General features: G+C 35.3%; 1 protein-coding gene across 2 annotated transcripts; it reads left to right on the top strand.

The window, feature by feature from the left end:
• Positions 1–129: 129 nt before the first annotated feature.
• On the top strand, positions 130–11,931 carry chchd3b (coiled-coil-helix-coiled-coil-helix domain containing 3b). 2 transcript variants are annotated; one of them, XM_056452334.1, is made up of 9 exons: positions 130–405; positions 1,476–2,142; positions 3,352–3,445; positions 4,219–4,399; positions 7,032–7,046; positions 9,190–9,273; positions 9,372–9,442; positions 10,225–10,360; positions 11,386–11,931. In XM_056452334.1, the coding sequence occupies exons 1-9, from the start codon at positions 331–333 to the stop codon at positions 11,410–11,412; spliced, it is 1,350 nt and encodes a 449-aa protein (XP_056308309.1). In that variant the 5' UTR covers positions 130–330; the 3' UTR covers positions 11,413–11,931. The 2 variants fall into 2 exon arrangements, with proteins under 2 accessions (XP_056308309.1, XP_056308310.1); XM_056452335.1 differs by lacking the exon at positions 7,032–7,046 and having other exon boundaries at positions 140–405.
• Positions 11,932–13,850: the final 1,919 nt, after the last annotated feature.

Genomic DNA, 13,850 nt, shown 5'->3' with positions numbered 1-13,850 from the left:
TTTAATATCGCGAAAAAGCGTCTTTAATTCATGATTAGGCGTTATGATCACATGTATATTAACCAAAAACAATATATATTGTGATTTATGATCGGGTTATCTCTCATAAATGAATGTTTGTCTCTGAGGAGGTTTAAATAAACGCGGGGCTGTGGAGGAATTTCTCCTCAGGCGCTGTAAAAGTGGGAAGGGCTGGACTGAACACGCGGATTTCGGCTTTGGATGCTGATTCCGTCATTGAAGGTCCCAGTTCTTCATATAAATCACTTTATATGAGTGTTTTTCAATCATAATCATCACATTAAACTGTAGTGACAATTTGTCGCCGTTATGGGTGGAAACAGCAGCTCGCGCCACGTTTCGCTCGACGATGAGGAGGGTGTTACATTCGTCAAGGGCATTCGGGTAAGTGCACTAGATGAATATAAACGTATCCAGTTCATTATTAAGTATTTTAAACCTACATTAATTCAACAAAAGCGTTTGATTCAAACTTAAGAACGTATGTTTGTTGTAACACGTTGTTTGCGCTGCAAGAGTTTCATTGGTTCAGTTAAAAGTTTAGATAATATATAACTGGGAGATTAAGTACACTTCAATATATAATTCATTATTTGTGGAGGTTTAATGGGTGCTGAACATAATGTCCCTCAGAACATATAGCCTAGTGTGTATATATAGCTTACGGGTCATATATGTTGACCTGCTGCATACTAAACATACATGTTACACCTAAACATAACTAGTAAACCTTTACTTACAAATGTAATCAGACAAATGTGCTTTGAAGTGTATACTATTGACCACATAACCATACATCAGTCTCAAAGTATTCAAATTTACCCTGGTAAAGTGGCTTTTTAACAAATAAACACAGATTTAGTTGAACTCATACTATGGTAAAAATTTAAATTAACTTTTTTAGGCTATGCTGTGAATCTGGTAATCATTTATGTAAGATTTTACAATGCTATTATAATTACCAGGATAATTAATGCCAAACTTAACGCAATTGACATACTATTATTCTAGCTAGATGAAAATAAATCCTGGTTTTGTTACAGTATATGTGTAGTAATCATGTTTTTTTGGCACGCTGACTACCGTTTGTAGGAACACACATTTACTACAAATACTATGCTTAAGTTATGGTTAGTGTAGAAAAAAACTATTGTTGATTTTTGATTATCATGCTTTAAAAATAACCATTAATTTCATAAGCACTTGCAATTAGATTTACACCAAAAAAAGCAATATCCAATCTGCAAGTCCAATTATATCACAACTTTTACGTATATTTTATTAATTTTGGTTGATAAAAGTCTGTTAAAATAGTTCTTGATCCTGATGGGAATCAAACACAAACTTCTTGGTTGACAAAAAAATTGTTTTCAAATGCAATAACACTGTTTTATTATTATTAATGAACAATTGTGAATATTAATCTATGCTATTTTCGATCTGCTGATCAACAGCTTTCAGAGCGAGTGATTGATCGTATGAAGGAGTCTCAGCATGTGCAAACTTCAACCAAATCCTCCATGCAGTCAGAAAAAACTGAGCGTTCGGTTCCAGATGAGCGTCATGTACCCATAATGCCTCATCCTCCCTCTTACGTCAGTACACTAGTCCCTTCAGAGCCACCAACACATTCAGTACCTGTGAATGAAGAAACCTCTACACCTGCTTCACCTGTGGGTCCTCCAACAGGTGATGAGCATGTAGTTTTGCCTGCTGAACTCATTAATATTCCTTCAACAAGTGACTCAATAACACCTCCTGAACTACCGAATGCACCGGTTGAACCCTTCACTCCAGTTTTAACCTTAACTACTGATCCTGAAGCTAATACAACTCCTCCGATCACAGGCTCACTTGGATCTTCTGTTGAACCTGTAGTTGTGCAGAATGAACTTCTTGTTACTGAATCTACTACTTCATCATCCCCTGATTTACCTGTCGAGACTTCACCTTTCCCTACTTCCATTCCCGATTCCTCAAGTTCAGCAGTGGTTTTGCCTGATGAAATGTCTTCCAGTGCAATTGAAGCGTTTGGAGAATCTCCTGTTTCTTGTCTTTCTCCAGTTGAGGAACCTGTTGTGCCTTCAGTCAGTGACCAAGTCTTTCCATCACAAATGCACGGTAATTAATAATCCTCATTAGTACCTTTTTGGCAATTCAATCTTGAGCTCAACTCTAAATTCACGATGAAATTGGAGACCTTGTTAACTTAATATTATTCTAATTATGGTTGTTCGTTCCATCTTTTTTTGTTTAGGTTAACCTGTTTTTAACCCTTGTGTACTGTTCAAATTGACTATCCTTTCGTTATGTTGGTGGCTGTTTTTACCCCATTGACTTCCATTATATTCACATTTTTTATCACAAAGTCATGACACCAAATAATCATGCATTCTTGATTGTTGGTGGTTTTCCTTTGCTATGTTCTGAGAACTGAGGTGATTATATTGATTTTCTCAAGACGTATCAAGATAAGTGCACAAAGAGTCTCTCTCACACACTATACTACATATAACTCCAAAGCCAGAAACTAAAGCAAAAATAGCTAATTTTACCTCTTCCTAACAGGGAAAAGCACCAACAATAAAGAAAAATTAAGAATATGATGTCATGGCTTTGCAATCAAAAAATGTGATTATAATGAAAGTCAGTGGGGCAAAAACGGCCCCCAACACAATGAAAGAGTAGTAAATTTGCCCAGAGTGTATTGTTGAATTTCTGAAAAATTTCAGCATTTTCCCAAAATATGTGTCAAAATAAGATTCATCAGCAAAAATCATTGCATTTACTGAAACAAGGAGAAATTTGTGGCCAAATTAAGACTCAAAATCACCCCAGAGTGGATCAAAATATCACCAACAGGGTTTTTTATATATATATATATATAAATATATATAAGGGTTAAAAAAGCTTTTCAGTTTGGTTTAATTGTTAATAAGTTTCAGAATTAATTTACATTAGCATTTTTTTTAATATTTAGATTTTTTCATTCATTCATTTTCGTTTTGGCTTTGTTCCTTTATTAATCCGGGGTTGCCACAGTGGAATGAACCGCCTCAGGTTTTTTAATATTTTACTTTTTAATTTCTCATTTTCCTTTAATTTGAGTTACTAAAATAACTAAAAATAATTAAATAAAAAATTCTAAAAACAAATATAGACATATTTCAGAACAATCAAATGTGCCAAAAACACACAAAAATGCAAAAAAAAACAACCAAAATTTAAAATAAATCTATAGGTTTACCATCTCATAAACTTGATTGTACTCCATATATTCAAGAAAGATCCCCATTTATGCTCTAATATTACTTCACTTCTTCTGTTTAGTTGATGAGGAAAAACTCAGGAAGGAAATCAGAGAAGATCTTCTGAAGCAAATGAGTGAGGAGATGAAGATGGCAGAGCACAACATCCGACAACAGTACAAATCTATTCAATGAAGCTCCATTAAAAACAGTAGCTGTGATTCCATCCAAAGATGCGGGTTAGACTTATGCGCAAAACTGGAATATTGCATTAAATATTTGTGAATTAAGCAACGTTTCTATCCAATGAGTCAAAGTGAACAAAAATCATCACTTCCTGGTAAACTGACACCAAATATAAGTCAGAGAAATGTAGCTTAGTGCGTTAGGAAAAGATTGTGGTCTTTTTTTCTTCTCTAATAAACGAATTGCACCTCAGAAGATGAAGAGGAAACGCAGTGAACCCAATTTTTGTAGGCGTGAGGCGCTCTTTGGGAGTGCACACAGATGCTCAAGACAGTTCTGGAGGGAATAATGATAGAATAATATTAATACTGAAGCACTGTGATGACAGACTTTGGCTGAGGGATTTTAGAAATGAGCAAAACGACATTTCAGATGTTTTACTATGTGCTGGAAACGCTGCAAAGTCCGTTGATGCGTCGCTGAAACACACTTTTATTATCACATCATCTGTTCAAACTAAAGCACATGACTTTACAGATGCACATTTCTTGCAGTATATGTGTTTCCATCATCGTTTTGGCAATTTTTTTCCCTTATCGAATTAAAAAAGTAGACTCAAATAAAAAAAAAAACATATGTGCATCTTGGCGTTTTCGAGTATTTTTTATATTCAATATTCTAGAATACACCTGAAAACTGATGGATGGGAACATAGCTATTGAGTTTTAGCTCCAAAACTGTATTGACTGTGTGTTTTCTTCAGGCTGGATGAAGAAAAAGCTAAAGCTAAAGCTCAGGCTCAAGCTGCAGCACGACGGCAGATTGAAGAAGAAGTGAAGAAACTTCTGGAAGAGGAGAAAAAATCTCAACAACAGACTCTAGCAGACGCCATTAGGAGAGAAGAGCTGAGCGTTCAGGATGAGCGTCTCATTACACAGTATTATGTAAGTCGGTTTGTTGTATTGTGTGTTATCCTGTATAGTCAGAAGACAAAATTATTAGCCCTCCTGTTCTTTTTCAAATAATTCACAAGTTTTAATGGAGTTTTCAGGCAAGAGACTAGTATTCAGTTTAAAGTGCAATTTAAAGGCTTAACTAGGTTAGTTAGGGAAGTCATTGGACAACACTGGTTTGTTCGGTAGCCCTTAAGAGGCTAACATCTTTGCACTTGGGAATATTCATTCATTCATTTCCCTTCGGCTTAGTCCCTTTATTTATCAGGGGTCGCCACAGCTGAATGAACCGCCAACTATTCCAGCATATATTTTACACAGCCTTCCAGCTGCAACCCAGTACTGTGAAACATCCATACACAGTCATACACTACAACTAATTTAGTTTATTCAGTTCCCCTTTAGCGCATGTGTTTGGATTGTGGGGGAAACCGAAGCACCCGGAGGACCCCATGCCAACACGAAGAGAACATGCAAACTCCACACAGAAATGCCAACTTGTCCAGCTGGTACTCGAAGCAGCGACCTTCTTGCTGTAAGGCGATATTGATATCCACTGAGCCACCGTCGCCCCTTGGGAATTTTCATTCATTCATTCATTTTCTTTTCGGGTTAGTCCCTTTATTAATCTGGGGTCGCCACAGCGGAATGAACCACCAACTTATCCAGCACATGTTTTACACAGCGGATGCCCTTCCAGATGTAACCCAGTACTGGAAAAACACCAATACACTCTTGCATTCACACACACGCACGCACGCACGCACGCACGCACACACACACACACACACACACACACACACACACACACACACACACACACACTATAGTCGATTTAGCTTATTTAATTCCCCTATACCGCATGTGTTTGGACTGTGGGGGAAACCAGAGCAGCCGGGGCTCGAACCAGCGACCTTCTTGCTGTGAAGCAACAGCGCTACCCACTGCGCCACTGTGTCGCCGCCTTGGGAATATGTGAAAAATAATTACACTTTGACAGAAGGGCAAATAATTTTGTCTTCAACTGTTAAGCTGATGTTTCTCACAGTTTAAACACTTTCATCTGTTTCTGTCTCTGTTTCCATGTGGTGTTAAAGCTTGTTTACAGTGATCTTATCACAAGAGAAACATCACATTTCTGCTTGGTATTAATAAATAATAATCAGTGACCACTTGTGTTTGGAAGATAAAATAAGTTCATTCATTTATTCATTCATTTTCTTTTCAGATTAGTCCCTTTATTAATCAGGGGTCACCACAGTGGAATGAACCGCCAACTTATCCAGCACGTTTTTACGTAGTGGATGCCCTTCCAGCCGCAACCCATCTCTGGGATACATTCACACACACTCATACACTACGGACAATTTAGCTTACCCAATTCACCTGTCCCGCATGTCTTTGGACTGTGGGGGAAACCAGAGAACCTGGAGGAAACCCACACGAACACGGGGAGAACATGCAAACTCCACATAAAATATATGTATATTTTTTTAAATATTATATTTAATTTACAACTTTTTTTCTGTTCGGTTTAATTATGTTAATATATTATAATAAGGTGGCATGGTGGCTCAGTGGTTAGCATTGTTGCCTCACAGCAAGAAGGTCGCTGGTTCGAGTCCCAGCTGGGTCAGTTGGCATTTCTGTGTGGGGTGTGTGTGAATGAGTGTGTGAATGAGTGTGTGAATGTGTGTTTCCCAATACTGGGTTGCGGCTGGAAGGGCATCCGCTGCGTAAAACATATGCCGGAATTGTTAGCAGTTCATTCCGCTGTGGAGACCTCTGATAAATAAGGGACTAACCTGAAGGAAAATGAATGACTAAATATAATATAATACATCAGAATTTATTTATATTTACATTTTTTACATTTTATTCTATGTAATTACATGTTTTATTTCTTATTTTCCTTTGGTTTTACTTGAGTTCACTTAAAAAAAAAAACTAAAAACAAATAAAAAGTGTGCTCAAATGTGTATTGACATATTTTAGAACAATCAAAGTGACAAAAACATAAAAATAATAAATAAAATGGTAAATAAAACTAAAAAAATTGCATTAAGGGTGGCGCAGTGGGTAGCACAGTCGCTTCACAGCAAGAGGTCGCTGGTTCGAGCCTCGGCTGGGTCAGTTGGCTTTTCTGTGTAGAGTTTGCATGTTCTCCCTGTGTTCACGTGTCCAAAGACATGCGGTATAGGTGAATTGGGTCAGCTGAATTGTCCGTAGTGTATGTGTGTGAGTGAGTGTGTATGGATGTTTCCCATTGATGGGTTGCAGCTGGAAGGGCATCCGCTGCATAAAACATAGACTGGATAAGTTGGCAGTTCATTCCGCTGTGGCGACCCCAGATTAATAAAGGGACTAAGCTGAAAAGAAAATTAATTCATGAAAATTGCATTCAAATATTAATAAAATCATAGTAGTTTGTGAGTGATGCTAAAATAACACTGCTAACATGTACAAACCAAAACATCTGCACACGTCTGCATTTCTCTGCATGTATTGGCTTTGCATATGCTTACATGTTAAGAATGCATCACTTAGAGGTCACTTAAATGCTGGTGCTTTACTGTCGCTTATTTGCTTTTCTGCTTTCTCTTGATCTGCTTGTGTTCTTCAGTGGATGGAGAGGAAGGTAAGACGCTTAATCTTCATTTCATTCTTCATTTCGGTAGTTTAAGTGATTTATTTGTATTTCAGCCAGATGTGAGTGAGTTTATCCTTAAATGCAATTAAATGAAATGAGTTCAGTTCGTTTTGCATTAATCTGTCACACACATGTTATTAATGTATGTTGTTTTTAAGGGAAAAAATCCATCTTTTCTACAGTTGAAGTCAGAATTATTCGCCCTCCTGTGAATGTGTTTTTAAAATATTTCCCAAATAATGTTTAACAGAGCACTGAATTTTTCACAGTATTTACTATAGTATTTTTTCCTCTGGAGAAAGTTTTATTTGTTTTATTTCGGAGAATAAAAATAAAAGCAGTTTTTAATTTTTTTATTATTTTGTCAAATAATAAAAATAAAAGAAGTTTTTAAATTTTTTTATTATTTTGCCAAAGAATAAAAATAAAAGCAGTTTTTACAGTTTTTTATTATTTTGTCAAAGAATACAAATAAAAGCAGTTTTTACAGTTTTTTATTATTTTGTCAAATAATAAAAATAAAAGAAGTTTTTAATTTTTTTTATTATTTTGTCAAAGAATACAAATAAAAGCAGTTTTTACAGTTTTTTATTATTTTGTCAAAGAATACAAATAAAAGCAGTTTTTACAGTTTTTTATTATTTTGTCAAATAATAAAAATAAAAGAAGTTTTTAATTTTTTTATTATTTTGTCAAAGAATACAAATAAAAGCAGTTTTTAATAAAAAAAAAATTCGGAGAATAAAAATAAAAGCAGTTTTTAATAAAAAATCATTAAAAATATTGTCGGAGAATAAAAATAAAAGCAGTTTTTAATTTTTTGACGTTTTTTTGTCGGAGAATAAAAATAAAAGCAATTTTAAATTTTTTTGATGTTTTTTTGTTGTTGTCGGAGAATAAAAATAAAAGCAGTTTTTAATTTAAATTTTTTTTTTATTTTGTCGGAGAATAAAAATAAAAGCAGTTTTTAATTTTTTGACGTTTTTTGTTGTTGTCGGAGAATAAAAATAAAAGCAGTTTTAAATTTTTTGATGTTTTTTTTGTCGGAGAATAAAAATAAAAGCAATTTTAAATTTTTTTGACGTTTTTTTGTTGTTGTTGGAGAATAAAAATAAAAGCAATTTTAAATTTTTTTGACGTTTTTTTGTTGTTGTTGGAGAATAAAAATAAAAGCAGTTTTAAATTTTTTTTTAAACATTTTAAAGTCAATATTATTAGCCCCATTAAGCAATATTGTTTTTCGATTGTCTACAGAACTACAGTCTACATGTTTCCATCCACCTATTTTTATAAACAGAAAAAAAGGTTGATAAAAATTGCAAGATGCGCATAAATTTGCATAAAACAAACGTATGGACATAACTGAGTAGCATAAACTTTTTATTCGATAAGAAAAGAACAAATTCCAGTATTCGCATTAAAAAAAGTCATGTGATCTGTGTTATAAAAGATCATGTGATGATAAAAATGTGTGTGAATGAACAAATGAAACATCTGAAATGTTGTTTTGGCCATTATAAAGTGCCTGAACTATTTCAGTATTAGTGTTATTATATTATTAATTACCTCCAGAATAGTCAAGAGTGTGCTTCACGTCTCACACCTTTAAACACCACCACGCGAGGCACAAGTCATTTATTAAATAAAGAAAAGATTGACGCAGCTTCTCCTACCATTGCAAATGTTTTAATTTTAATATTTGGCGCCAGTTAATCAGGAAGTGAAGATTTTGTTCTCTTTGACGGGATGGAAATGCTGCTTTATTAACACGACTTTTATGCGACATTCCAGTTTTGCGCATAAATTTAATTCGCTTTTTAGAGGGAAACAGCTAATGACTTGCCTAATTACTCTAACCTAGTTAAGCCTTCAAATGTCACTTTAAGCTGAATACTAGCATCTTGAAGAATATCTAGTCTAATATTATTTACTGTCATCATGGCAAAGAGAAAATAAATCAGTTATTAGAAATGAGTTATTAAAACTATTATGATTAGAAATGTGTTGAAAAAAAAATCTCTTTTAAACAGAAATTGGGGAAAAAAATATATACAGGAGGGCGTATAACTCTGACTTCAACTGTACAAAGATTTACAGGCTAATCAAGAACATTTTAATATTTCCCCATCAGGCTCAGAAGCTGGAAGAAAAGGAGAAAGATCTGAAAAACCAGGATGATTTGTTTCGGCAGCAGATCGCAAAGATGGAAGAAAAGGCAATCGTTTTATAAACTTCTTCAGTCTTCTTTATACACAGTATATTATATGTATATTATATTATGTTACATGCATCTCTTATTTTGTTGTCAAACAGATGTCCCAGTTCACTAAAGTCACTGCTGAAAATTACAAAAAAGGTTTAGAGGACGCACAAACCCGCTTCAGGTAAGGGTTCGGGGTTATTCATCCATTCATTCATTTTCCTTCAGCTTAGTCCCTTATTTATCAGGGGTCACCACAACGGGATGAACCGCCAACCATTTCAGCATATGTTTTACACAGCGCATGGCCATCCAGCTGCAACCCAGTACTGGGAAACACCCATACACACTCATTCACAGAAACACTCATACACTACGGTCAATTTAGTTCATCCAATTCCCCTATAGCCCATGTGTTTGGTCTGCGGGAACTGGAGCACCCGGAGGAAACCCAAGCCAACACAAGGAGAACATGCAAACTCAAAATGGCCCAGTCAGGACTCGAACTAGTGATCTTCTTGCTGTGAGGCGGCAGTGCTAACCTCTGAACGAGTTTTTCATAGCACTTACAAGGAATAATTGGCAATTTCCCATTGAATTATTAGAAATGAATGCACACCCGAGGTGGTGATGTGCCCATGATGTAAAGCGGAGTGCATTATCTTCTGATAACACAATAGACTAGTGTCAATAATATGTACTTATACTACAGTTTAATTATATACAGTCGATATTAGCATTGTTTAAAATATGGATAAATATAAATTTTTTGTTTTAATGTGTTTTATTTACTGTTGTTGCTGTGAAATAACCTAAATAATTCAGTGTAGTGATATAGAGCTGTAATGCACTCACAACCTGCCAGACCTATTTTAGCTGTGCAGTTATCTGAAAATAACGACACAGTTTTAGAATGTTCATCGGACAATCAGAATCAAGCCTTCAGCTTTTTTTTACTCTCTGTAGGCGATATCGAATCAAGCCCGTGTGTTCAGATCTCCAGAGTCAGATCTTAAAGTGTTACGCTGAGAATAAAGGACAAACTATGAGCTGCTCCAACATCGCGTCGCTGTACATCCAGTGTGTGGACCGCGCCAAACAGGTGAACCACCATTTTCATTAATGTACTGGTTTAAAAGCGAGTTTAGCCTAGTTTAGTTGCTTGCGGCATACATTACAGAAAAATATGAGACAAAATCAAATCATGTCACAGTGATAGCACTTTAAAAAAAAGAAGTTGTTGTGACCCAACGGTCAAATATGGACAAAACCAAATGGGTTAAAAATGTTATTTTAATTTAATTGAGGAAATTAATTGATTGTTGTTTGTCCATTTTTGATCTAATGTTAGGTTAATTTTGTTTTCAGTTTAAATTACAGTTTTTAACCCAATGGTTGGGTTTGTCCATATTTGACCCAACATTGGATCACAACCAGGGTGCGAATTATACATTGACGATCAGGGGGGGGTCTACTTTTTCAGTAATGTTAGTATGTGTAATACATCAATTATATGTATTTATTTAAATGATATGTACATTTATTAATAAAACGTATAGAATTTTCATTATTTTGAGGGTTATTTAGTGTATTCTGATCTACAGTAATCTCTGATTAGTTATTTCAGAAGTTGCTGCAGGTCAAGTTCAAACTGTGTTTAATTTTACTTCACTTTTAGGCTAAATGAAGATACAAACACCTAATTTACAAGAGAAGTGTCTTGTGAACACTTGCAATGTCTATCAGTCCTCTAGATCTGCCAGGTTCAGACGGTGGAATATTTTTTTGGAGACTGATTGAAGCGATCATGCATTCACAATGGTATGAACCATTATAGGCGTGGACAAATGTATTGCATGCATTTTATTATGTAAACTATTAATATTATTACTTAAGATACAGATCAGAGAATAATTTCTCACTATTAAAGAGCTGACCCCCCTTTACATCTTGTCTTAACGTCCTTCAGGGGGGATCAAGTGTTAATTAGGAGGGTCAGTCCCCGCCAAACCCCCCTGTAATTCGCACCCTGGTTACAACAACCCAACATGTTTTAGAGCGAAAGAGTAACAGAATGAAGATTTTTGCTGAATTATTTACAGATTTTTTTTATTTTTATTGTTTCAGGATAAAAAGTTGAGCACTGGAGGTTGAGTTACTGGCCTGAACATGAGAAGAAATGGGTCATCACATTGAAAACACATCTAAATCAGTACCAAGACTTTGCTTTTACCGAAAACCATCTCGCAAACATCATAAGGGAATTTTACCTAAGTGGGAAAACATGGATTTTTACATATTTATGCATTTTTAGGAATAAGAGCCATGGTTATTACCTCATAAATTATTACCTCAAATAATTTCACTCTTTCAACTGTGAAGTTTTTTTCTTTCTTTCTTTTTTTTGCATGACTAAAAGATTCAAAGCGATGCACAATCTGAAAGCTGCAGTCTGAAGATGGTTTTGCATAGGTCAAATTTAGTGCCTTTACCTTTGAAATCTGCATTTCTTAGATAAGTTTATTTGACTTTTTAATAGCAGAGCTGGCATTGGTTTCAGATTTGTCAAATGAAAAATGCTATTTAAATTGCAGCATGCATATTTTTGTGCCACCTGCAGACCTGTGTTCATTTATTTTAGCATCTTTACATAAAAAAGCATTTTGATTTTGAGGCTGGCTTCGTGTTTGTATAAATAATGACATTCGGGGAGGTAGTGTTGAAACTGTATGTGTAACCACTGATATACCTGTCACTCGTTAAAGTATTAACCCTTGTGTGCTGTTGGGGATGTTTTCATCCATTCTGGTGTGATTCTGTTTCAGCAAATGGAGAAACTTTTGGAGACAAATCGCATTTTGACCCATATTTTAAAAAAAATCCTTTAAAAATGCTTTGAAAAAAATTCAACAATATACTCCGGGCAAATTGACTACCCTTTCGTTATGTTGGGGGCTGTTTTTGCCCCATTGACTTCCATTATAATCACATATTTGGATTACAATGGCATGACAGTATATAATCATGCATTCTTAATTGTTGCTGGTTTTCTGAGTTAGGAAGAGGTACAGTTTTTACTGTTGATCATCAGTTGTGATGCATAAAGAGCTTAAGAATCTTTCTGCCTTCTATATGGAGTATAGTGTGTGTGAGAGAGAGACCTTTGCACACCTTGATTTGTATTAAGAAAATCAAAATAATCACCTCAGCTCTCAGTATTTATGCACACACACTAAAATCTGCTGTTATACTCCACAGAACTCCATATAAAAGCCAGGAACTGTTTTGCACAGGCCTATCTAAAGGGTTAAAAAGAAGCCAAGCTGTGCATTAGGGCTGCACGATATTGGAATAATCTGATATTTTATTGTTCTGCAATCAATTTTGCCATACGAATACAGTTTCACAAGGTGGTTTAAATAGCACTATTTGACGGTAGCAATATTGTCTAACTGTATTCAGGTACATAGATATAATAATCACAATGCAAAAAAATATGCTTTTCTTACTTTGCTTTGTCTCGTTTGTAGTCCAAATATGTAAAAATTCAGAGATCAAGTAAAAATATTGTTTTGTTTTAAACTTGAGAAGGAATATACACTCACTGGCCACTTTATTAGGTACACTTGTCCAGCTGCTCATCAACGCAAATTAACACAACAACTCAATGCATTCAGGCATGTAGACATGGTCAAGACGATCTGCTGCAGTTCAAACCGAGCACCAGAATGGGGAAGAAAGGTGATTTTTAGTGGCTTTGAAACTAGCATGGTTGTTGGTGCCAGACGGGCTGGTCTGAGTATTTCAGAAACTACTGATCTACTGGGATTTTCATACACAAAACAAAACAGCCACAGCCTACCTGAGTATTGTTGCTAAACATGTCCATCCCTTTATGACCACAGTGTCTCCATCTTCTGATGGCTACTTCCAGCAGGATAACGCACCATGTCATAAAGCGTGAATCAACTCAGACTGGTTACTTGAACATGACAATGAGTTCACTGTACTCAAATGGCCTCCACAGTCACAAGTTCTCAATCCAATAGAGCATCTTTGGGATGTGGTGGAACGGGAGATTCACATCATGGATGTGCAGCCGACAAATCTGCAGCAACTGCGTGATGCTATCATGTCAATATGGAGCAAAATCTCTGAGGAATATTTCCAGTAGCTTGTTGAATCTATGCCACGAAGGATTAAGGCAGTTCTGAAGGCAAAAGGGGTCCAATCCGGTACTAGTAAGGTGTACCTAATAAAGTGGCCAGCGAGTGTAAGTCCAAATTGAGAGTTTTTCCTTAAAACAAGTAAAATAATCTTGTTTTCGCTTTGAAATGTAGATCTTTGGACTAGAAACAAGACAAAGATTCAAAAGGATACATTCCTTATAATTACAGTAATTAAATGTCTTATGGCTTCTGGTCAATTATAATTCTGACTGAGCATTGCATATCTTGTGTTATCAATGCTGAAACCATATATTGTGCAGCTCTACTGTTCGTACTTCTAATTTGTTTGTTTTTTTTCTGTTAAAATCTTAACATTATAAGTTGAACAGTACAAAAGAAAGAAACTGAGGTAGAAACTGATGA

Source organism: Danio aesculapii, chromosome 25, assembly GCF_903798145.1.
Source record: "Danio aesculapii chromosome 25, fDanAes4.1, whole genome shotgun sequence".
Classification (NCBI taxonomy): Eukaryota; Metazoa; Chordata; class Actinopteri; order Cypriniformes; family Danionidae; genus Danio; species Danio aesculapii.
The sequence above is the reverse complement of the archived record's forward strand: the minus strand, read 5'-3'. Positions and strand labels throughout refer to the sequence as shown.